Here is a 24620-nt window from a genome sequence, read left to right as displayed (position 1 = left end):
AAACAGTTTTATTGAGATATATTCACATATCTTATGATCTATCCAAAGTGTATAATCAGTGACTTTTAGTATAATCACAATGCTGTGCATTAATTGCCACAAAAGGTTTTAGAACAATTTCATTACTTCAAAAAGAAAAACCCCACACTCCTTAGCAGTCACCTCTCAATCCCTCTATCCTTCCTCAGGCTTACATAACATTTACTTTTGTCTTTATAAATTGATTTTTATTTATATTTTGCATAAATGGAATTGTACAATATATACTACTTTGTGTTTAGTTTCACTTAGTATAATGTTTTTTTTAGGTCTGAAATTAACATCTTATAGTACTAACATTAGTTTCAAAGAAAAACTGGCAATTTTACCCATATTCATATTTCACATGTGGTATTATTATGCTATATGTTCTCATGTTACATTTTTTAGCATTCCTTTTAGTAATCTATATTTAAAGACTTTCTCTTTAAACCACTGTCATACCCATATAATAGTACTGCTAGTTACAGACATTATATTGTGCTTTCACCTTTTATATTCATTTTCAAAGATTAACACACATTGTTTTTACCACCTCTGCACAAGTTAACCCTCAACTTTCCATTCTCTGACTTCATTCTATTTTCTGGTGACCCATATTCAAGTTATTAACTCCATGAGGTTAAACAATATATTTAGTTCGTAGTTATGCAATTATACAATATTTGTCTTTTTGTGTCTGGCTTGTTTCACTCAACATAATGTCCTCCAGGTTCATCCATGTTGTCATATGCTTTACGACTTCATTTTCTTTTATAGCTGCATAGTGTTCCATCATGTGTATACATCACAGTTTGTTTAGACATTCATTGGTTGATGGACACCTGGCTTGTTTACATCTTTTGGCAATTGTGAATAATGCTGCTATGAACATTGGTGTGAAGATGTCTATTTGTGTAACTCCTTTTAGTTCTTCTGGTTATTTACCCATTAATGGTTTTGTGGGGTCACATGGCAAATCTATATTCTGCTTCTTTAGGAAATGCCAGACAGTTCTCCACAGTGACTATACCATTCTACATTTCCAACAACAGTGAATAAGTGTTCCATTTTTCCACATCCTCTCTAACACTTGTAATTCTCTGTCTTTTTTTATAGTGGTCATTCTATTAGGTGTGAAATGATATCTCATTGTAGCATTAATTTGATTTTCTCTATTTGCTAGTGTTGTACATTTTCTCTTTTTTTTTTTTTGCCATTTGTATTTCTTTTTTGGACAAATGCCTATTCTAGTCTTTGCCCATTTTTCAGTCAGGTCATTTGTCTTTTTTTGTTGAGTTGTACCATCTCTTTATATACCCTGGATATTAAACCCTTCTCAGACATGTGATTTCCAAATATTTTCTCCCTTTTGACAAAGTCCTATGAGGTGCAAAAGTGTTAAATCTCGAGGAGGTCCTGTTTATCTATTTTTTCTTCTGTTGCGCATGCTTTGGGTGTTAGGTCCAAGAAACCACCACCTACCGCAAGGTTTTTAAGATGTTTCCCTATAGTTTCTTCTAGTTGTTTATGGTCCTGGCTTTTATATTTAGGTCTTTGATCCATTTTGAGTTGTGTCCTTTTTCATTCTTTTGGTTATGGATATCCAGTTCTCCTAGCACCATTTGTTGAAGATACTGTTTTGTCCCATTAACATGGACTTGGTAGGTTTGTTGAAAATCAGTTGTAGAGGTGAGGGTTTATTTCTGGATTCTCAGTTCCATTCCACTGATCAATGTGTCTGTCTTTATGCCAATACTGTGCTGTTTTGTCACTATAGCTTTATAATATGTTTCAAGGTCAGGTAGTGAAATTCCTCCCATGTTGCTCTTCTTTTTTAGAATGCTTTTGGCTATTTAGATGCACTTTCTCTTCCAAATGAATTTGGTAATTGTCTTTTCTATTTCTGTAAAGTAGGCTGTTGGAATTTTGATTGGTATTGCATTGAATCTGTAAATCAGTTTGGGTAGTATTGACATCTTCACAATATTTAGTGAACACAGAGTCTTCTTCCATTTGTTGAGGTCTTCATTGATTTATTTTAGCATTGTTTTGTAATTTTCTGTATACAAGTCCTATACTTCTTTGGTTAAATTGATTCCTAGGTTGTTGACTCCTTCTGCTGGTATTGAAAATGGGACTTCTCCCCTGACTTCCTCCTCAGATTGTTCAATACTAGTGTAGAGAAACATTACTGAGTGTGTTGATCTTGTATCCTGTCACTTTGCTGAACTCATTTATTAGTGTAAGTTACTTTGTCATAAACATTTCAGAATTTTCTAAATATAGGATCCTGTAATCTGTGAATCATGTGATAGTTTTACTTCCTCTTTTCCTATTTGGATGCCATTTATTTGTTTATTTCTTTCCTTGTCGAGTTGCTTTAGCTAGAACTTCTAGCTCAGTGTTGAATGACAGTGGCGACAGTAGGCATCCTTGTCTTGTTCCTATCTTAGAGGGAAAGCTTTCCCTTTTATCGTATTGAGGAATTTTCCTTCTATTTCTGTCTTTTTAAAAAAATATATATTTCATGATTACATGTTTAGGAGTAGCTTTTTTTTTTTTTTTAAAGATTTATTTATTTATTTATGTCTCTCCCCTTCCCCCCCACGCCCACCCCAGTTGTCTGTTCTCTGTGTCTATTTGCTGCGTCTTCTTTGTCCGCTTCTGTTGTTGTCAGCAGCACGGGAATCTGTGTTTCTTTTTGTTGTTGTTGTTGTTGTTGCGTCATCTTGTGTCAGCTCTCCGTGTGTGCAGTGCCATTCCTGGGCAGGCTGCACTTTCTTTCGTGCTTGGCAGCTCTCCTTACGGGGCGCACTTCTTGCGCATGGGGTTCCCCTACACGGGGGTCACCCCTGCATGGCACAGCACTCCTTGTGCACATCAGCACTGCGCATGGGCCAGCTGCACACAGGTCAAGGAGGCCAGGGGTTTGAACCACGGACTTCCCATGTAGTAGATGGACGCCCTAACCACTGGGCCAAGTCTGCCGCCTCTATTTCTGTCTTTTGAAGTGTTTTATCAAAAGAGGATCCTCGATTTTGTCAAATGCCTTTTCCCTAACAGTTGGGATGATCATGTGGTTTGTTCCTTCAATTTGTTAATGTGGTATATTATGTTGATTGATTTTCTTATGTTGAACCAGGAATATTCCTTGCGTACCAGGAATAAATCCCACTTGGTTGTGATGTATGTGTCTTTTGATATGCTGTTTGATTCAATTTGCAAGTATTTTAATGAGAATTTTTGCATCTATGTTCGTTAGACAGATTAGTCTGTTATTTTCTTGTAGTGACTTTATCTGGGTTTGGGATTAGGGTGATGTTGGTTTCATAAAACGTGTTGGATAATTTTCTCTCCTCTTCAATTTTTTGAAAGAGTTTAAACAGGATTGGTGTTAATTCTTTTTGAAATACTTGGTAGAGTTTACCTGTGAAGTTGTCTGGTCCTTTTTTTAGAGGGTTTTTGATGAGGGATTCAATCTCTTTCAATATGATTGGTTTTTTAAGTTGTAGTTCTTGTAGCATCAATTTGGGTTGTTTGTGTATTTCGAGGAATTTGTCCGTTTCATTGTCCAGTTTGTTGGCAAACAGTTTCTCATAGTTTTCTCTTATGATCTTTTTTATTTCTGTAGGGTCAGTGTTAACTTCCCCACTTTCATTTCTTATTTTATTTATTTTGTGTCTTCTCTCTTTTTTGCTTTGTTAGTCCAGCTACAGGTTTGTCAATTTTATTGATCTTCTCAAAGAACCAGCTTTTGGTTTTGTTGATTTTCTCTGTTCATCTTTTATTCTCAATTTCATTTATTTCTACTCTAATATTTATTGTTTCTTTCCTTTTGTTTGCTTTCGGTTTGGTTTGCTGTTCTTTTTCTATTTTTCCATTTGTGCAGTTGGATCTTTATTTTTAGCTCACTCTTCTTTTTAATATAGGTGTGTTTAGGCCTATAAATTTTCCTCTCAATACTGCCTTTGCTGTATCCCATAAGTTTTTTTTTTTAAGATTTATTTTTATTTATTGCCCCCTCCCCGTTGTCTGCTCTCTGTGTCTATTCACTGTGTTCTTCTGTGACTGCTTCTATCCTTATCAGCAGCACTGGGAATCTGTGTTTCTTCTTTCTTTTTTTTTTTTAAAGATTTATTTATTTCTCTCCCCTCACCCCCCCCCCCACCCCGGTTGTCTGCTCTCTGTGTCTGTTTGCTGCATCTTCTTTGTCCGCTTCTGTTGTCATCAGTGGCACGGGAATCTGTGTTTCTTTTCCCTGTGTCTTCTTGTGTCAGCGGCGCCATTCTTGGGCAGGCTGCACTTTCTTTCGCACTGGGCGGCTTTCCTTATGGGGCGCACTCCTTGCGCGTGGGGCTCCCCTACGCGGGGGACACCCCTGCATGGCACAGCACTCCTTGTGCGCATCACCACTGCGCATGGGCCAGCTGCACATGGGTCAAGGAGGCCCAGGGTTTGAACCGTGGACCTCCCATGTGGTAGACGGACGCCCTAACCACTGGGCCAAGTCCGCCACCCCTGTGTTTCTTCTTGTTGCATCATCTTGTTGTGTCAGCTTTCCGTGTGTGCGGCGCCATTCTTGGGCAGGCTGTACTTTCTTTTGCGCTGGGCAGCTCTCCTTATGGGGTGCACTCCTTGCGTGTGGGGCTCCCCTACGCGGGGGACACCCTGCATGGCACGGCACTCCCTGCGTGCATCAGCACTGTGCATGGGCCAGCTCCACATGAGTCAAGGAGGCCCAGGGTTTGAGCTGTGGACCTCCCATGTACTAGGCGGACGCCCTATCCATTGGGCCAAGTCCACTTTCCTATCCTGTAATTTTTGATAAGTTGTTTTCTCGCTCTCATTTGTCTCAACATTTATTGATTTCATTTGCTATTTCTTCTTTGACCCACTCATTATTTAGCCTCCACATATTTGTGAATTTAAATCTTTCCTAGTATTGATTTCCAGTTTCATTCCATTATGATCTGAGAAGATGCTTTGTATACTTTCAGTCTCTTTATATTTATTTAGCTGCACTGTGACCTAATATGTGGTCTATCTTGGAGAAAGATCCATGGGCACTTAAGAAGAATGTATAACCTGCTGAGTTTGGGTACGGCATTATGTATATATTTGTTGGGTCTAGGTCATTTATCATATTGTTCAAGTTTTCTGTTTCCTTGTTCGTCTTCTGTCTAGTTGTTCTATCTGGTGATTTGAGTGGTGTGTTGAAGTCTCTCCAACTATTATTGTAAAGATCTCTCTTTCTACCTTCAGTTTTGCTAGAGTTTGCCTCATGTATTTTGGGGCACCTTGGTTAGGCGCATAGACATTTATGACTATTAATTCTTCCTGGTCGATTCTCCCTTTTATTAATATATAATGGCCTTCTGTATCTTTTATAGCTTTTTTGTATTTGAAATCTGTTTTGTCTGATATTAGTATAGCTAACCCTGCTCTTTTTTTGGTTAATATTTGCATGGAGTATCTCTTTTCAGCCTTTCATTTTCATCCAGTTAGTATCCCTGGGTCTAAGATGAGTCTCTTTTAGGTAGCATAGGGATGGCTCATATTTTTTTAACCATTCTTTCAGCCTGTATCTTTTGATTGGGGAGTTTTGTCCATTTACCTTCAGTGATCTCAATGTAAATGCAATATTTACTTCCACCATTTTGTTCTTTGGTTTTCTTATGTCATATCTTATTTTCATATGTTTTTTTACTCTTGGTTATCCTTTCTGCTATTCTTGTCTTCTGTACTATCCTCCAAGCCTCTCTTTCACACTTTTTTTTGTTTCAGACTGTAAAGCTCCCTGTAATATTTCCTGCAAAGGTTGATGTTTTTTTACGAACTCTCTTAGTTTCTGTTCATTTGTGAATATTTTAAACTCACTTTACTATTTGAAGGACAGTTTGGCTGAATAAAGAATTCTCAGCTGGCAATTTTTCTCTTTTAAGTATCCTAATGGTATCATATGACTGTCTTCTCACCGCCATGGTTTCTGATGAGAAATCTGTACTAAGTCTTACTGGGCATCACTTGTATGTGATGGTTTGCTTCTCCCATGCTGCTCTCAGAATTTTCTCTTTATCTTTTGATGTTCGACATTCTCAGTACAATGTGTCTTGGAGTAGATCTACTTTTTATTTATTCTGATTGAGGTATGCTGTGCTTCTTGGACATGTAAATTCATTTCTTTCATAAAAGTTGGAAAAGTTTTTGGCCGTTATTTCCTCAGATACTCTTCTGCCCCTTTTCCCTTCTCTTCTCCTTCTGAAACTCCCATGGCACATATGTTTTTGCGCTTAGTGTTATTCAGCTGTGTGAGTCCCTGCTCAATTTTCACATTCTTTTCTGTGTAATTTTCTCTCTCTCATATCAGCTGTTCTGTCTTTTGTATCACTTATTCTTCTGTCATTTTGAGTGTGCTGTTATATACCTCTCATATGTTTTCTTTTCACTTAAAAAAATTTAAGTATATCACTCACACATAAACATACATAAACAATAAGTGTATAGGAATAGTTGTGAACTTAAAAAACAAACATACATAGCATCATACAGGACTCTCATAACTCACCCTGCCACCAATACCTTGCATTGTTGTTAAACATTTAAACTAATGATTAAAGAGCATTGTCAGAATATTACTACTAACCAAAGTATTTTCCCCTAACCTACCCTATTTTTATTCCTTATATCATTTTTATATGAACACATAAACAATAAGTGTATAGTAAAAGCTGTGGACTTACAAAGCAAACATACATCACATTATACAGGGGTCCCATACATCAACCCTCCACCAATACCTCTGCATAGTTGTGAGACATTTGTTACAGATTATGAAAGAACATTGTCAAAAGTTACTACTAATTATATTTCTTCTGTTACATGGGGTGTATTTTTCCCCCAAGCCACCCTATTATTTTTTTTAAATATATTTTTTATGACAGAAGTTGTAAACCTTTAAAACAGTCATACACATGTGCAGAATTCCCAAACAGCATCCATCCATCAACACACTACACTGTGGTGGAACATTTGTTACAGATAAGGTAATATCATCTGATTGTTACCACCTCCATAATGTACATTTGGCACACACTGTCCATACTGCCCCATTATCAACACAGTACATCTTTGGCATAGATGCAAGCATATTACATTATTACTGTTGACCACAGTCCATAGTTCACTCTAGTTGTATTTTTCCCATGCTTCTGCACATTCCCACCACCCTGCAGTAGTGATGTACATTTGCTCTAGCTCACAAAGGACACTCTTGCATCTGTACCATCAAATACAGTTCTCATCCACCTCTTGGTTTACGGTGCTGTTCAGTTCCTAGATTATTCTCTAGCATTGTTAATTGGCATTTACATCCCTAGACTACCATTTTCAGCCACATCCCCATTTATAAACTAGCGTTTACTCACTGTTTGTTACCAGCACTCTATACATTTCCACACTTTTACATTAAAGCTAATTAAAACTTCTATGTACATTAAACATCAGTAGTCCATCTCAGTCCTCCTCTTATCTCCTTTAAGAATCCACTTACTACCACCAGGGCTTAAAGGTATTTTCCTACAATTTCTTATAGAAGCTTTATGGTTCTTGCTTTCATAATTAGGTTTTTGATCCATTTTGAGTTCATTTCTGGATAAGGAGTGAGTTGGGGTCCTCTTTCCTTCTTTTGGCTATGGATATCCAGTTCTTTCAGTATCATTTGTTGAATGGACTATTCTGCCTGAGCTATTTGGGTTTGACAGGCTAGTCAAAAATCACTTGACCATACATGTGAGGGCCTGTTTCCTATGAACCATAGATTTGTTTCCATTGGTCTATGTGTCTGTCTTCATGCCAGCACCATACTGTTTTTACCACTACGGCTAGGTAATATAATTTAAAGTCTGGAGATGAGAGTTTGCTTTTCCTTTTTAAGATGTTTCTGGCTATCCAGGACTCCTTACCCTTTCAAATAAATTTGATAATCGTGTTTTCAATTAAAAAAAAATGCTGGTGGAACTTTTATTGGGATTGCATTGAATCTATAAATCAATTTGAGTAGAATTGATGTCATAAGATATTTAGTCTTCCAATCCATGAGCATGTATTTTTTATTTCTCTTGTCAAATACTTAGGACTGTAATTTCTGGGTTATAGGGTAGGTATATATATATAGTTTTATAAGAAACTGGTAGACCTTTTCTCCTCAATAGTATATGAGATATCTGGCTGCTCCACATCCTTGTCAACTTTTGGTTTTGTAATGCCTTTAAATTTTATCCATTCTCATTGGTGTGGCTTCTACATATTTTAAAGCCATCTTTAGCAAAAGTGTGATAGCTAATATTTTGTATTTTAATTGTGAGATACAATTTAGAAGATAACTGATTCTTTCTCCCATATTAATGTCCTTAAAATAAGTTAACTACCTAAACAATCTCAAAGTAAGTGAAAGGAACAAAGTGGAAGCACAGATGATGGTCTGGGTTTTTTAATCCTGTTTATTATGGCTTGTGCTTATATTTGCTTAGTTAATACCATTACTTATAGTTTAGTTTTAAAGACATTCTTTAGTCATTAAGAGAAAAGTACATTTCTTATTCTCCTTAGCATGAGAAGTTCTTTCTTTGGTTATTTCTACATTAATTATGTTTTGGGGACAAGGTATATATATTGTATTTTTCTTATTTTTAAAAATTTGTTTTTAAATTTATATATATGGTAAATGTTTAAAAGTGAGGTTTTTCTCAGGTCAAGATGTGATAAACATTGACTATTATAGTTAATTTATATATCAACATTGAGGACTTCTGAGATAATCAGTAGGAGCATTAACATTTGAAACCTGACTCTTTAGTCACTCTCTTCACATAAAATTGGTAGATCAAAGTCGATGAAATCATCCCACTGCAATTAACATTGCTTTTGTTTGTTATAGATATAATGCCTGTAATTTAAAATCATCATAATCTTAGAAGAAATTTCAGAATCTCTACCAATTTGATACAGGATATCTGTTTGACTCTTAAAATTTATTTCTTACCATGAATATTTGTCTTCTCAGAAAAGAATGTTGTTTTATAAGTATGTTTGAGACTTCATAAAGAAGTTTAGTTTAGTTAAAGAGTAAGATAATATATTTTATTTGCCTCTGAGCCAAAAGTTAACATTTTTATGTCCTGGTTACTGAAGTATACTTGTGGAGATTTAAGATAAAACTAAGCTAGAAGATAAGCAAAAAATGGGGAGAAATTTCTGAAACATTAAAAAAATACAAGGTAAAGATATTCTTTGTTTGCAACAAAATAACTCAGTTATTATTTAGGTACTATTTCTAGAATCTTTTATCAGCCCTAGAACACATGCCTTTCAACTTTATGTTGTTTGGTGAACTGTAGGCATATTTACTTTAACTGATCAAGAGGAACTTTTGATAAGCAAAACTATTAAGATGCAAGTATCTTAAAAGTATTTTAGCTTCCTGACTGTTAGCGTTATTAAAATTAATTTATTGATAATATTAATGGATGCTTCCTTTTTTATATCTATTTTGGTAATTAATTCAATATTTATTGCCTGACTCTATGGGCCATGCACTGTTTTAAGCATTGGGAATTATATCAGTGACAGAATAAACAAAAATCTCTGACTTTATATGGAGTTAATATTCTGGTAGTGGTGGACAGGTAATAAATACATGAAGAATGTAGTAGGTTAGATAGTAATAAAGTAAAACAAAGTAGGAAACATGGTGTTTGGGAGAGGGATCCACATATTGTTGCAGTTTTAAATAAGGTGTGTTCAGAGCAGAGTTTACTAACAAATGGCAGAAGGACTGATGGACCATGTTTTCTGGATATCTGGGAATATCCAGCTTTATAGACAGAAAAGGCAGCTACGGCAAAAGTTCTGAAATGGTAGTATGCTATGTATGCTTGAGGAATATTAAGCAGGCCAGTATGGCTGGAATGGAGTGACTTGGTGAGGTTAGAGAGTAGTAGGGCATAAGGTCAGAGATGTAAAGTGGCTGAGGCTGGGGATGATGATAGGTGTTTTTGCTGTTTTGATAACATTGGCTTTTTTACACTAAATGAAACCTATTGGAGGGCTTTGAGCAGAGGAGTGATGTGACTTGACTTACATTTTAACATTATCCCTTGGCAGCTGTTTTTGGAATAGACTTATGAGGAAGCCAAAGGCAGAGCAGAAAGATTATTTTAAAGACTTTTTCTATAATCCAGGTGAGAAATGTATAGCAAGGAAAGGAATGGGAAGTGCTCAAGTTACTAATGTATCTTAAAGGCATTCAGGATCTGGCAAAGTATAAGATATGGAGGGAAGCGGACTTGGCCCAATCGACAGGGTGTCCGCCTCCCGGGCCTCCTTGACCCTTGTGGAGCTGGCCCATGCTCAGTGCTGATGCGCACAAGGAGTTCCCTGCCACGCAGGGGTGTCCCCCGCATAGGGGAGCCCCATGCCAAGGAGTGCACCCCATAAGGAGAGCTGCCCAGCGCGAAAGAAAGTGCAGCCTGCCCAGGAATGGCGCCACACAGACGCAGAACTGACACAGCAAGATGACGCAACAGAAAGAAACACAGATTCCTAATGCCGTTAAGGATAGAAGCAGTCGCAGAAGACCATACAGCGAATGGACACAGAACAGACAACGAGGGAGGTTGGAGGGGGAAAGGGAGAGAAATAAATAAAAAATAAATCTTTAAAAAAGATATGGAGTAAGATAGAGAAGTCAAAGATGACTGCATAGTTTTTAGCTTGAGCAGTTAGAGGAATAGTGTTGCCATTTCCTTAAATAGAGAAGCCTTAAGGCGTTTGGACATGTTAAATTTGAGATGCCTGTTGGACATCCAGTTGGTAGTGATGAGTAAGGAGTTTAGTTACAGAATCCTGGCTTTTAGGGAAGAGGTCTATGTTGAAAAGATGTATTGGGGACCAGTAGAGTTTGTATTTATAACCATGAGACTAGATGACCTCACTGAAAGAATGATTGTAGATTAAAAAAAAAAAAAAATTCAAGGACTGAGCCCTAGAGTACTTAAATTTTTTTAATTGAAATATATTTTTCATTCACGTACATAAACAATAAATGTATAGTAAAATTTGTGAAATTACAAAACAAACATGTATGTCATCATACAAGGCTCCCATACACCTCTCCCCCCACCACCTTGTGTTATGAAACATTTGTTAGAAATTATGAAAGAGCATCATCAAAATGTTACTACTAACTATAGCCCAGATCTTGTATTTGGTATAATTCCTTGCCCCCAATTATTAACACCCTAATATTAGTATAATATAAATGCTATTATTTAGGGAAAAACATTCTCATATATTCTATTAACCACAGTCAATCATCCACCCCTGGATTCCCTGTGTTGTATAGTCCCATGCTTGGTACAGTTCAAAGTGTACACTAAGTGGCTCTCATTTTCAATCACAAAGTTGTGCTGTCATCAGCTCAGACAATTTTAGAATGTTTTCATTACTCCAAAAGGAAAAATCCCATACTTCCATATACCCCCTATTATTGTCCCTTAACATTGAAAAAATATCTGCTTGCCATTGCTGCAAAATATTACATTATTACTGTTAATTGCCATATGTAAGTTTCATTAGTTATAATTTTCTCATTTATCACCATATTCTTAGCACTTTGTAAAATAAGAACATTTTTTTTTTAAAGACTTATTATTTATTTATTTCTCTCCCCTTTCTTACCCCCCCCCCCCAGTTGTCTGCTCTCTGTGTCCATTCACTGTGTGTTCTTCTGTATCTGCTTATATTCGTGTCAGTGGCACCTGGAATCTGTGTCTCATTTTGCTGCATCAGCTCTCTGTGTGTGGTGCCATTCCTGGGCAGGCTGCAATTTGTTCGCACTGGGTGACTCTCCTTACGGGGCGCACTCCTTGCATGTGGGGCTCCCCTACACAGGGGACACCCCCGCATGGCATGGCACTCCATGTGTGCATCAGCACTGTGCGTGGGCCAGCTCATCACACAAGTCAGAGGCCCTGGTTTGAACCTTGGACCTTCCATGTAGTAGGTGGATGCCCTATCTGTTGGGCCAAATCCGCTTCCCAAAAAAGAACATTCTTATAATTTATACTATTAATCACAATCTTTATCTACCTCTGAAATCACTGTTATACATACCATAGATTATTCTCCAGTTTCCTTTCTATTGATGTTTACTTCCACATACTACCCATTTCAGCCCCAATCACATTTATCAATTGGCAGTGTTAGTTATACTCATTATAATGTCTTTCTTCAAATGCTATTCATTTCCACACTTTTATAATTAACCTTCTTGAAAATGCTACATACATTAAGCATCAGCTCCCATTCTCAACCCACCTTCTATTTCTAGTAACTAATAATCGAGAGTTGACCTCTTTGAGTTTACTCATTGTATTTAGTTCATGTTAATGAGACCATACAATATTTGTCCTTTTGTGTCTGTCTTATTTCACTCAACGTAATATCCTCTAGGTGCATTCATGTTGTCATATGCATTTGAATTTATTTCTTCTTAAGCTGAATAGTGTTCCATTGTGTGTATATATTACATGTTGTTTTAACCATTCATCAGTTGATGGACATGGGTTGATTCTGTATTTTAGCAATTGTGAGTAATGCTGCTGTGAACATAGCTGTGCACATGTCAGTTTGTGTCCAGTTCTTCTGAATATATCCCTAGAAACGGGATTGCTGGATCATATGGCAGTTCTATGTAAAGCATTTTGAGGTACTGCCAAACCATCTTCCACAGAGGTTGCACCATTCTGCATTCCCATCAACAGTGAAGGAGTGTTCCTATTTCCCCATATCCTTTCTAGCACTTGTAATTTCCTGATTTTTTATAATGGCCATTCTCTAAGGTGTGAAATGATATCTCATTGTAGTTTTGATCTGCATTTCCCTAATAGCTAGTGATGTTGAACATTTTTTCATGTGCTTTTTATCTATTTGTATTTCTTCTTTGGAGAAATGTCTATTCAAGTGTTTTGCCAATTTTTCCTTTTTTTAGGATTTTAATTTATTTATCCTTCCCCCTTGTCGCTTCCTTGCTGTATACTCTCTGTGTCCATTCGCTGTGCGTTCTTCTGTTTCTGCTTGTCTCCCTTTGTTGCGTCATCTTGCTCCACCACCTCTCCACGGGCACAGGCCATCAGCTCTCCACCAGCACAGGCCAGCTTCCCTTCACAAGGAGGCCCTGGGAAGTGAACCCAGGGCCTCCCACATGATAGACGGGGAGCCCAATCAGTTGAGCCACATCCTCTTCCCTTGCCCATTTTTTAATTGGGTTGCTTGTCTTTTTATTGTTGCACTGTGTGATCTCTTTATATAACATGGCTATCAAACCCTTATCAGAAATGTGGTTTCCAAATACTTTCTCCCATTGAGTAGGCTGCCTTTTTACTTTCTTGAAAAAGTCTTTCGAAGAACAAAGGTGTTTAATTTTGAGGAGGTCCCATTTATCTGTTCTTTCTTTTGTTGCTCCTGCTTTGGCTGTAAGGTGTAAGAAACTACTGCCTACCACAAAATCTTGAAGATGTTTTCCTACATTTTCTTCTAGGAGTTGTAGCTTTTATATTTAGGCCATTGATCTATTTTGTGTTAATTTTTGTATAAGGTGAGACAGGGATCCTCTTTCTTTGTTTTGGATATGAATATCCAGTTCTCCCAGCACCATTTGTTGAATAGACTGTTCTGACCCAACTGGGTGGACTTGACAGCCTTGTCAAAAACCACCTAACCTTAGAAGTGAGAGTCTATGGAACCTCAGTTTGGTTCCATTGGTCAATCTATCTGTCTTTATACCAGTACTATGCAGTTTTTTTTGTCTGTTTTTGTTTTAAACTTTGTAGCTAAGTAATATGCTTTTAAGTCTGTACATGAGAGTCCTCCCGCTTTGTTCTTTTTTTGAAGACATTTTTGGCTATTTGGGTCCTCTCATTCTTCCAAATAATTTGATAATTGCTTTTCCATTTCTGCAAAAAAAAAAACCCCACAAAAAACGATGTTGAGATTTTTATTGGGATTGCATTGAGTCTGTAAATCAGTTTGGGTAGAATTGACATCTTTTTTTTTTTTTTTAATTATAGGCGTTGTGAACTTACAAAACAATCATACATATGTGTAGAATTCCCATACAACACCCCTTCACCAACACACCACACTATGATGGAACATTTGTTACAGATTATGAGGTAATATCATCAGACTATTAACACCAAATATGGTCCATAGCATCCATCTGGCACACTTTTTCCATACACTTCCATTATCAACACAGTACAACTTTGACGTTTATACAAGAATACAATAGTATTACTGTTAACAACAGTCTGTAGGTCACACCAGTTGTAGTTTTCCCATGCTTCTCCACATTCCCACTACCCTGTAATAGTGATGTATATCTGCTCTAGCTCACAGAAGGACACTCTTGTATTTGTACCTTCAACCACAACTCTCATCCACCTCTGGGTTCACTGTGTTATGCAATCCCTAGATTTTCTTAAGCTTTCTTTCAATTGACATTTACTTCCCCAGATTAGCCTTCTAAGCCATGATCCCATTTATAAATCATTTGCTCCCCACTATAATGTGTTACCATCAACTCTACCCATTTCCACATTTTTATCGTCAAGTTAATTAAAACATCTCCATACAATAAGCATCAGTAGTTCTTCCCAACCCTCCTCTTATCTCCTAATAACTTTTCTTGTCTTTATTTGTTTTTTTAATATTACATTCAAAAAATATGAGGTCCCCATATATCTCCCACCCCTCTCACCCTACTCCTCCCCCCATAGCAACAATCTCCTCTATCATCATGATAGAATTGACATCTTAATGATACCCAGTCTTCCAGTCCATGAACATGGAATGGCCTTCCATTTATTTAAGTCTTATTTGGTTTCTTTTAGCAATGTTTTGTAATTTTCTGAATACAGGTCCTTTATGTCTTTGGTTAAATTTATTCCTAATTATTTTTTCCCTCCCTATTATAAATGGGATATTTTTTTTTTTCTGATTTCCTCCTCTGATTGCTCATCAACATGTACAGAAACACTGCTGATTTTTGCCTATTAATCTTGTGTCCCACCACTTTGCTGAACTCATCTATTACTTCTAGTAGCTTTGTTGTGGATTTTTCAGGAATTTTCTAGATATAGGCTCATATCATCAGTGCATAGTGAAAGTTTTGCTTCTTCCTTTCATATTTAGATGGCTTTTATTTCTTTATCTACCCTAATGCCTAGAGCTCTTTTTTTTAAAAAGAGCATTCTTTTTAAAATTTAATTTAATTTTTAAAAAGATTTATTTTTATTTCTCCCTTCTTTGTTGTTTGTGCTTTCTGCTCTCTGTTCGTCACCTTTTTTTCTTTAGGAAGCAGTAAACACTGAACCCAGGACCTTGCATGTGAGAGGGAGGCACCCAATCACTTGAGCCACCTCTGCTCCCTGCTTATTGTGTCTCTCATTGTGTTTCCTTGCTGTGTCTCTTTGTTGTGTCAGCTTAACCGTTCCAGCCCATCATGTCAGCTTGCTGTCTTATCTTCTTTAGGAGGCTCCGGGAACCAAGCCCGGAACCTACCTCCCATGTAGTAGGCACGTGCCCAGCTGCTTAAGCTGTATCTCCTTCCCCTGGAGCTCTTTTAACCTGAGATGAGAAGGACCCAGGAGGGAGAAAGTTAGTCTGTGAGGTAGGAGGAAAACCAAGGAAGTGTTCAATGGAAGTCAAGTGAAGAAAGTGTTTTAAGGAGGGAGAGTGTACAGCTGTTTCAAATGCCAGTTGGTCAAGTAAGATGAAACTTGAAAATTGTAATTAACAATATGGGAGTCACTGAATTTTTAAAAATTATTTGTTCACCTAGCTTCAACTTTACAAGATCAGATCTCACAAATAACAATATAAACCTGAGAAGGAGGACTTTGGCCTCCTACTAAGTTGTACGTCTCTTATGGCATTTAACTTATTCTCCCTTGTATTTGAGTTTTTTGTTGTTGTTGTTTGTTTTTTATGTGCCTGTCTTCTCCCACAAATTATAAATTACTTGAGGGCAAACTCCAAGGCCTTCCCACATTTATACATAAAGAGTACTCAAAGATGAATTGAATATGTGATAGCATAGGAGAAAGAATTGAGGGAGATTTCCAGATCAATATGGCCTTTTTAAAAAATTGAAATCTTTACCGAAATAATTGGAGATTTACTTGCAGCTGTAAGAAATAGTAGAGAAATTCTTTGTATCCTTCTGTCTTTCACCCAGTTTTCCCCAATTGTAATATCTTGTAAAACTGTAGTACAGTATCACAACCAGGATATCGACAGTGATTCAATCACAGAGCTTATTCAGATTTCCCCAGTTTTTATTGTTTTCATTTCTGTGTGTATATGTTTAGTTCTTTACAATTTTATCACATGTGTAAGTTCATGTATCCACCACCCTTTTATAACCAAATGTACTTCTCTTCTGCCTCCCTCCCCTCAATAATCTATTCTCCATTTGTAAAATTTCGTCATGTCAAAAATGTTATATATAAATAGAATCAGTATATAATCTTTTGGGGACTGTCTTTTTAAATTCAGTATAACTCCCTGGAGATTCATTTAAACTGTTGCCTTTATCAATGGTTAACTTTATTTTTTATTGCTGAGTAATAGTTGATGGTATATATGTACCACAGTTTGTTAAACCATTCATCTGTTGAAGGACATCTGGTCTAATTCCAATTTTTGGCTATTGTGAAAAGAGCTGCTGTGAACATCTATGTGCAGGTTTTTATAGGAACCTAAGTTTTTATTTCTCTGGGATAAATGCCCAAGAATGCAAATGTTGGATCATATGCTAATTGCTTGCTTATTGTATAAGAAACTGCCAAACTGTTTGTCAACTGTTTGTCATTACCATCTTCAATGTATGTGATCCAGTTTCTCTGCATCCTTGCCACCATTTTGTGTTTTCAACTTTTTTTTTTTTCAGTCCTTCTAATGAGTGTGTTGTGATCTCTTATTGTGGATTTAATTTGTTTTTCCCTGATGACTAATGATGTTGAACATCTTTTCATGTGCTTATTGGCGGCCTTCTGTATATCTTCTTTGGTGAAATGCCTGTTCATGTTTTTTGTCCATTTTCTAATTGAATTGTTTGGATTTTTTCCTGTGGAGTTTTGAGAATTCTTTATATAGTCTTGATATAGTCTTTTGTTGTATTTTAGCTTGCAGATATTTTCTTCCGGCCTATAGCTTGTTCTTTCTTCTTCACAAAGCCCTTCGCTGAGCAAAAGTTTTAACTTTTCATGAGATTTAATTTATCAATTTTTCTTTTTATTGATTAACTTTTTCTTTTGAAGCCTTTTTCTTTTAAAAGAGAGATTGAAATTAGACTGAGTTTATTATTATTGTTGTTCTCATCAGTGGCGAATTTTCTAAAGCTTTTTAACCTAGAAATGATAATATTCTTTATTTATAAATCTAGTTTTTACAATAAACTTTTTGATTGAAGTTGACTTTTTAAAATGAGCATATTGCATTGTATTATTATGGAAAGAAAATTTGTTTCTTAAATTATGAAATATGTACCTACTATAATTTTTTCATTTTATTTTATTTTATTTTATTTTATTTTATTTTATTTTATTTTTTTTAAAGATTTATTTGTTTATTTAATTTCCCCCCCTCCCCTGGTTGTCTGTTCTTGGTGTCTATTTGCTGCGTCTTGTTTCTTTGTCCGCTTCTGTTGTCGTCAGCGGCACGGGAAGTGTGGGCGGCGCCATTCCTGGGCAGGCTGCTCTTTCTTTTCACGCTGGGCGGCTTTCCTCATGGGCGCACTCCTTGCGCGTGGGGCTCCCCACGCAGGGGACACCCTTGCGTAGCACGGCACTCCTTGCGCGCATCAGCACTGCGCATGGCCAGCTCCACATGGGTCAAGGAGGCCCGGGGTTTGAACCGTGGACCTCCCATATGGTAGACGGACACCCTAACCACTGGGCCAAAGTCCGTTTCCCAATTTTTTCATTTTAATAGCACTTTTTCTTAGCTTATTTGAAGTAATAATGCTATATCAGAAATTAATATGTTGCAGATATTGCATGAAAGGTTTTCTGACTTTATAGTCTTTCCTAATTTCCCAAATTACATGTCACATAAATTACACAATGATTGTTTTTATATATTAAAAATCATTATTTAGTGAGTTTTATGTATGTGTACACACCTGCTTCTAGTTTTAGAGAACAAAAGACATGATATAAAATATAAAGGGGGGATGAGGCTTCAATGACCTTTAAGATTACCTTTAGGGAAGCAATTGTGGCTCAGGTGATAGGGCCTCTGCCTACCATATGGGAGGACCTGGTTTTGATCCCTGGGGCCTCCTGATGAAAAAAGAAGAGAAAGCATACCTGTGTGGTGAGCCAGGGCCCACATGGCGAGCCGAGAGCCCACATGGTGAACCAAGTGCCCACACAGTGAGTCGAGTGCCTGTATGGTGAGTCAAGTGCCTGTGCAAGTGAGTCATGCAGCAAGATGATGATGCAACAAAAGAAAGACAAAGGGGAAAATTAAGGTGAAGTGCAGCAGAGACTAGGAACTGAGGTAGCACAATTGACAGGGAACCTCTCTCCACATCAGAGGCCCCCAGGGTTGAATCCCAGAGAATCCTAGAGGAGAAAGATGAGAAGAGAAGACAAAAAAGAGAAATAGATACAGAAGATGACAAAGCGAATGGACACAGACAGCAAAAACAGCACGGGGAAAGGGGAGGGGAAGGGGGAAAAAAAGGTTGTCTTTAATATTTGATGTGATTAAGGATAAGTATGAACTTCCTAAATATAAAGCCAGTATTTCTAGAATATTTTCAAATTCAGATGTCCCACATTTATGATTCTTATTCTTGAGATGTGTTCCCTTCTGCTCTTTCAATTCTCAATTTAAAGCCTATACCATGGCTTATTTTTCACAACTTCTTCCACCTTGATTTTGTGTAGTAGAAGGAAAAGAGCACCAGCTTTTCAATCTAGGAGACACCCTGGGTTTAGACAGTGTTTTGCCCATATTGCAAGTCACAAACTCTCTGGAAGTTAGTTTTCTTTTCTATTAAACAAAGGCATTTTATTTTTATAGTTCCCTGCAGATGTGATTTTATAAGCTTTAAAAAAGTAGCATTCCAAAAAAAAAGAATAACAAAAAAAAAAAAAAAAGAAAGAAAAAAAAAAGTAGCATTCCTGTTTGAATTTTAAATTCCCTTGACAAAAATTAATCAATTTTAGAAGAGAGTCAAAAAAATATTCTTAAATTTTTCACTATGTTTAGACCAGACAGTCCTAACTTTCATCAACTAAGATTGTACCCAATACTGTTATGCTTGTGGGAATACAAAAGATATAAATAATACATGATTCTTCCTTTAAGAGCTTGGTCTTACTGATGAACAAAACTAATTTTTTTAAAAAATTACTTTTTGACTAGGATACAATCAGCCAGATAGAATGTGGGAAATTCCACAAGACAAAGTCTTAAATAAAAAAAGTGAAAATAAAGACAGGGAGGTAATCAGTTACATGTTAAAAGAACTTGAGACATTTCAACCAAAAGCAACCATGGGGGATGTGATTGGGGATAATATTGTCTGGAACTTAATTCAAACAAATCAACTCTGAAGAGATAGTTTTCGAGCTCTAGAGAGTTTTTAAATTCTAAATCAAATTTATGTGCACATACACGGCCTACCTTGTTTTTGTTTATTTTCCTCAGAATCCGGCCAACCTATTTGTGGAAATGGAATGGTAGAACAAGGTGAGGAATGTGATTGTGGCTATAGTGACCAATGTAAAGATGAGTGCTGCTATGATGCAAACCAACCAGAGGGGAAAAAATGCAAGCTGAAACCTGGAAAATCCTGCAGGTACCTTGCTAATTCCAATGATGTTAAAGTTTTTTTAAAGTTACCTGAACGCAGTTATGACAGAAATTTAAAACTGAGATTGAGTGATGCATGTAGTTTTGAAATTTTGTCTTTGTTTGTTGTTTGGTTTCTGGAATAAGATTGGTCAGGTACACTTATTGGCAGACTGAATTACTTGTAATTTATGTGGTGGGTGTTTTTAAAAAAGGGCATACAAAGGTGGTCAATAAAAGATATATTATTTAGTTCCTAACTTTAAAAATGTGACATCTTCCATAATTTTAGAATCTTAACTCTAAATATTGAAGTCATATGGACGATACGTTCTTTTAAAACTTGGTGTTCTATAATTTCTCATTTACCAAATTACTTTGGTAGTTATAGGCATAAACAATAAAATAATGTGTGTGTAATACTTTTTAAATGGCTAGTCCATGTATCCTCTCTGATTTTTATCATAAAACTGTAAGAAATGCTGAAAAATTAGTCTGATAAATTGACCAATGTATGATATAACAACATAATGATAAAATAGTAACTTGCCTAATATTAAATCCATTTTTCATTATAATCTTTCACTAAAGGCAAAGAGATTAAGAATGCTGGATATATTATGCTTGATTTTAAAAACAAGACCCTTAAATCACTTTTCTAGCTCCTGTTAGAATGTTTAAATTTAGTAGTGTCTCATCTTATTATTTGAAGTTTTGTAACATACCATTTAAAAGATGAGATTTATTATTTAAAATTAGGACCTTAGCTAAGCACATAAGAAACATTGTCAAGATTTACTTTGTTTAATCACTTAATGTGTCTTCTAGTCCAAGTCAAGGTCCCTGCTGTACAGCACAGTGTGTGTTTAAGTCAAAGTCTGAGAAGTGTCGGGATGATTCAGACTGTGCGAGAGAAGGAATATGTAATGGTGTCACAGCTCTCTGCCCAGCATCTGACCCTAAACCAAATTTTACAGACTGTAATAGGCATACACAAGTATGCATTAATGGGGTGAGTATTTTGTTTTATATGTTTTTTATTTAATTTTATTAACCTGATTTTTCAGAATAATTTTTGACTGTTAAAACTGCATAGGTAATATAATTAATCCTGGTTCCTGTTTCAATAATTTCACTCTTCTGTTTCCCACAAAGCCATGAATGCATTATGTGACATAAATACCCAGTGTCATTTGATTAGTTACTGACATACGTTTTATCTTTCCAACTACATGTATTTCATATTCTCTAGGGAAACATAGTTGTGCAACTAGGCATGTGGCTTTTTCTATATTGCTTTTAAATTTTGGTGACTTTATATTTCAGTAGTCTAAATTAAAGAAATCTTCTGGTCATTCTCTGAATGTGAAGCCTTTAGAGCTTTGCTTAGCTAAATTTCATTTTCCTCAATATGAAGAAAACTTCATTTTTCTCACCCTTGGGTTATGGGGAGAGTTGAACACATGACATCCAACACTGGATAGATTGACAGAAGTTTTTAAGTCACGTGTATTTATAGCCAGGGAGAGGTAGACACTGTACCCCATGTAGGGCCACACAGGGGCTGTCTCAGGAAAATTAAAAATCCAGGAGCTATGGGAAGCAGGCTTTACAGTATCATAAAGGTGAGGTGAGCCCTGGTTCCCATGGTTCCCATATATAAGCCATGTATGATTGTTTTATTTCAGTAATTCCACAGGCTGGCAAGGAACTGATGCCTTTTACTCAGGGATAAGCAGGAACTGTGACTGGTCCCATGATAAGGAGGGTTATTTGGCTAGGGGACTTTATCTTGTTGTAGGAGCAGATCTGGAGGGGAACTTGCAGTTAGGCCCTTTTAAAACTGCTCCCAGGGGAAGTTGATTTGGCCCAACGGATTGGGCATCTGCCTACCACATGGGAGGGACAAGGTTCAAACCCAGGGCCTCCCGACCCGTGTGATGAGCTGGCCCATGTGTAGCGCTGATGCATGCAAGGAGTGCCGTGCCACGCAGGTGTACGTACCCCTACGTAGGGGAGCCCCACGCACAAGGAGTGCGCCCCATAAGAAGAGCCGCCCAGTGCAAAAGAAATTCCAGTCTACCCAGGAGTGGCGCCGCGCACACACAACTGATGTAGCTAGATGATGCAACAAAAATGAGACACAGATTTTGGGTGCCGCTGACAAGAATACAAGCGGACACAGAAGAACACACAGTGAATGGACACAGAGGGCAGACAACTGGGGGGAGGGAGGGGAGAGAAATAAATAAAAAATAATAAAAAAATAAATAAAAAATAAAACTGCTCCCAGATTTTCTCGGCTGTCAAGGCAGCACATAGTATTAACTTTAGGCCTTATCTCCACAATAATAACAGATATTCATCTAATCTCTTTTTCTGCTTTTATTTTGTTAATGTTTTTGTTTTTAAGTTGCCATTTCTTTCAAAGATTTACTATCTTATGTGCACTTACTCATTTTCAGATCTGTTTATTTGATCCATTTCTGATACTAAATGCCTTAATTTTCTAAAAGCTTCTGGGCACAATATACCAGAAATGGGTTGGCTTTTATAATGGGAATTTATTAGGTTAAAAGCTTACAATTCTGAGGCTGGGAAAATGTGAAAATCAAGGCATCATCAGAGATGCTGTCTCACCAAAGGTTGGCTGCTCGCGTCCTGGACTCCTGCCACATGGCAAGACACAATGGTGGTTCTGCCAGTCTGGGTCTCTGCCTCCTCTTCCACACTTAGATCTTCCCAAGCTCAGCTATGGGTAATCAGGCATATGACACATCTTTCCTCAATCCTTCTGGCCTCTCTCTTCCAGCCTTTTGGGGATTCTGTCTCTACCGCTTTTTCTCTGTATCTCTGCTTTTTAGTCCTCCATTTATAAAGGATTCTAGCAAGAAGACCAAGACCCACTCTTGGTCATTCCTCACTGAAGCAGGCCAGTCAAAGGCCCCTGACTAAATCCAGTCCAATCAAAGGGTCCCACACACCCACAGGAATGAATTAGTTCCAAGAACATGATCTTTTCTGGGATCCACAGAAAACTTCAAACTGTCACACAAATCTATGCTTTGTTGAAAAGACTTTCATTCAAGTAAAACTTACATTTCTACTTAATTATTTTGGCATTGGAAGCTTAAACCTGCCTGTTTGACATGATGAACAGTAAGATTGACTATACAGAGGTTAGGTAATTTGTCTTTTATCTTTTTTCCAGCAATGCGCAGGTTCTATTTGTGAGAAATATGGCTTGGAGGAATGTACCTGTGCCAGTTCTGATGGCAAAGATGATAAGGAATTATGCCATGTCTGCTGTATGAAGAAAAGTAAGGCATTTAAAATATAAGCATCTAAAGTCAGCTTCAAAAACCATTATTTCCCCCCTAAATATTAAGTGTTAAACTTTTACATACAGTTTGGGCAGGCAGTTTTCAGCTAAATATGTCCTCTTGAGAAATTTTCAAATGTAGCTTGGCATTGTGTGTCTAGCGTTATGTTCCCTGCAAGTGGTTCTCAATGACAATCAGCTAACTTTATGGCAATAATTTATATAAACATTAGAAAGTTTTAAAGCCAAGGTAGACACTAAGTCAAGAATTACTGCTTATTTATTTCATAATATTTAAGGTGAGTTAACTAGTTTTGTTATCCATCCTAACTAATCAACGTGTATGTGACAACGATATAAGGCAGCATTTTCCTTCCCTCTTTCTCTCCCAACTGACCCATTAGTGAATCTGATCTTCCAGCTTATATCTGATTCTTCTTTTCCAGTGGAGCCATCAACTTGTGCCAGTACAGGGTCTGTGCAGTGGAGCAAGCAATTCAGTGGTCGAACCATTACCCTGCAACCTGGATCCCCTTGCAATGATTTTAGAGGCTACTGTGATGTTTTCATGCGGTGCAGATTAGTAGATGCTGATGGTCCTCTAGCTAGGCTTAAAAAAGCAATTTTTAGTCCAGAGCTCTATGAAAACATTGCTGAATGGATTGTGGTAAGTATAGTTTTTATTGATACTGAAATCTTAAGGTAAAGTGGTTTGATCATAGCTTTACTTAGCCACAGGTCACCAATGTTAGGGAAAAAATCACTTCTTTCCCATTTCTACTGGAATCACTTTATCCAATTATTTTAAAAGTTAAAATACCCTAAGATATTATTTTCTTTGAAAGTGATCAGACTCCCCATATGTGTATTGTTCATTAACTAGTTAGTTAGATGACTGGAGTCATATAGTTTACTCTGCCCCCTAGTTCATCTCCTAGGTGGGTTATTTTCTCCTTAGGTCCAGATGATTAGGGCATTTTCATGGGACTTTTTCCTTGAGTTGTTTTGAAAAGCCCTGTCTGCATTTTATGCTGCTGCTTTTGTCTCAGTATGATAGCTAGTCAGCTGTAGATTCTACTTTGCTGAACAAGAGAGGTGAAAGAGAAGTTTGTGATTTTCTAAAGCTTTTTTCTGATCTTTCAAAATTATTTCTTAGGAAATTCTGAATAGGATTAGATCAGATATAGAACCTTTGCAGATCTGTTAATGATTGTGGATGTTAACCCAACATAAATCCAAAGAACTGTATTATTTTCAAGCCCACATTTCTTCAGTGTTGAATTATCTGACATTTTCTTAAAGAATTGCTGGGAATGGCTATTTCAAGTCACTTAAATATTCATGCTTTGTA

The 24620-nt window shown here is 36.8% G+C and overlaps 1 protein-coding gene across 2 annotated transcripts in view; it reads left to right on the top strand.

The window, feature by feature from the left end:
- ADAM10 (ADAM metallopeptidase domain 10) overlaps positions 1–24620 on the top strand; it is a 171866-nt gene that overhangs the window by 135596 nt on the left and 11650 nt on the right. For both annotated transcript variants that reach the window (XM_004452879.3, XM_071214219.1), the window contains exons 11-14: positions 19804–19954; positions 20776–20959; positions 23159–23267; positions 23716–23936. In XM_004452879.3, coding sequence (XP_004452936.1) covers positions 19804–19954; positions 20776–20959; positions 23159–23267; positions 23716–23936 — 665 coding nt within the window. The remainder of the gene's footprint in view (positions 1–19803; positions 19955–20775; positions 20960–23158; positions 23268–23715; positions 23937–24620) is intronic.

This window comes from Dasypus novemcinctus, chromosome 3 (genome assembly GCF_030445035.2).
Source record: "Dasypus novemcinctus isolate mDasNov1 chromosome 3, mDasNov1.1.hap2, whole genome shotgun sequence".
Taxonomy (NCBI): domain Eukaryota; kingdom Metazoa; phylum Chordata; class Mammalia; order Cingulata; family Dasypodidae; genus Dasypus; species Dasypus novemcinctus.
This window is presented reverse-complemented; position numbering and strand designations above follow the sequence as displayed.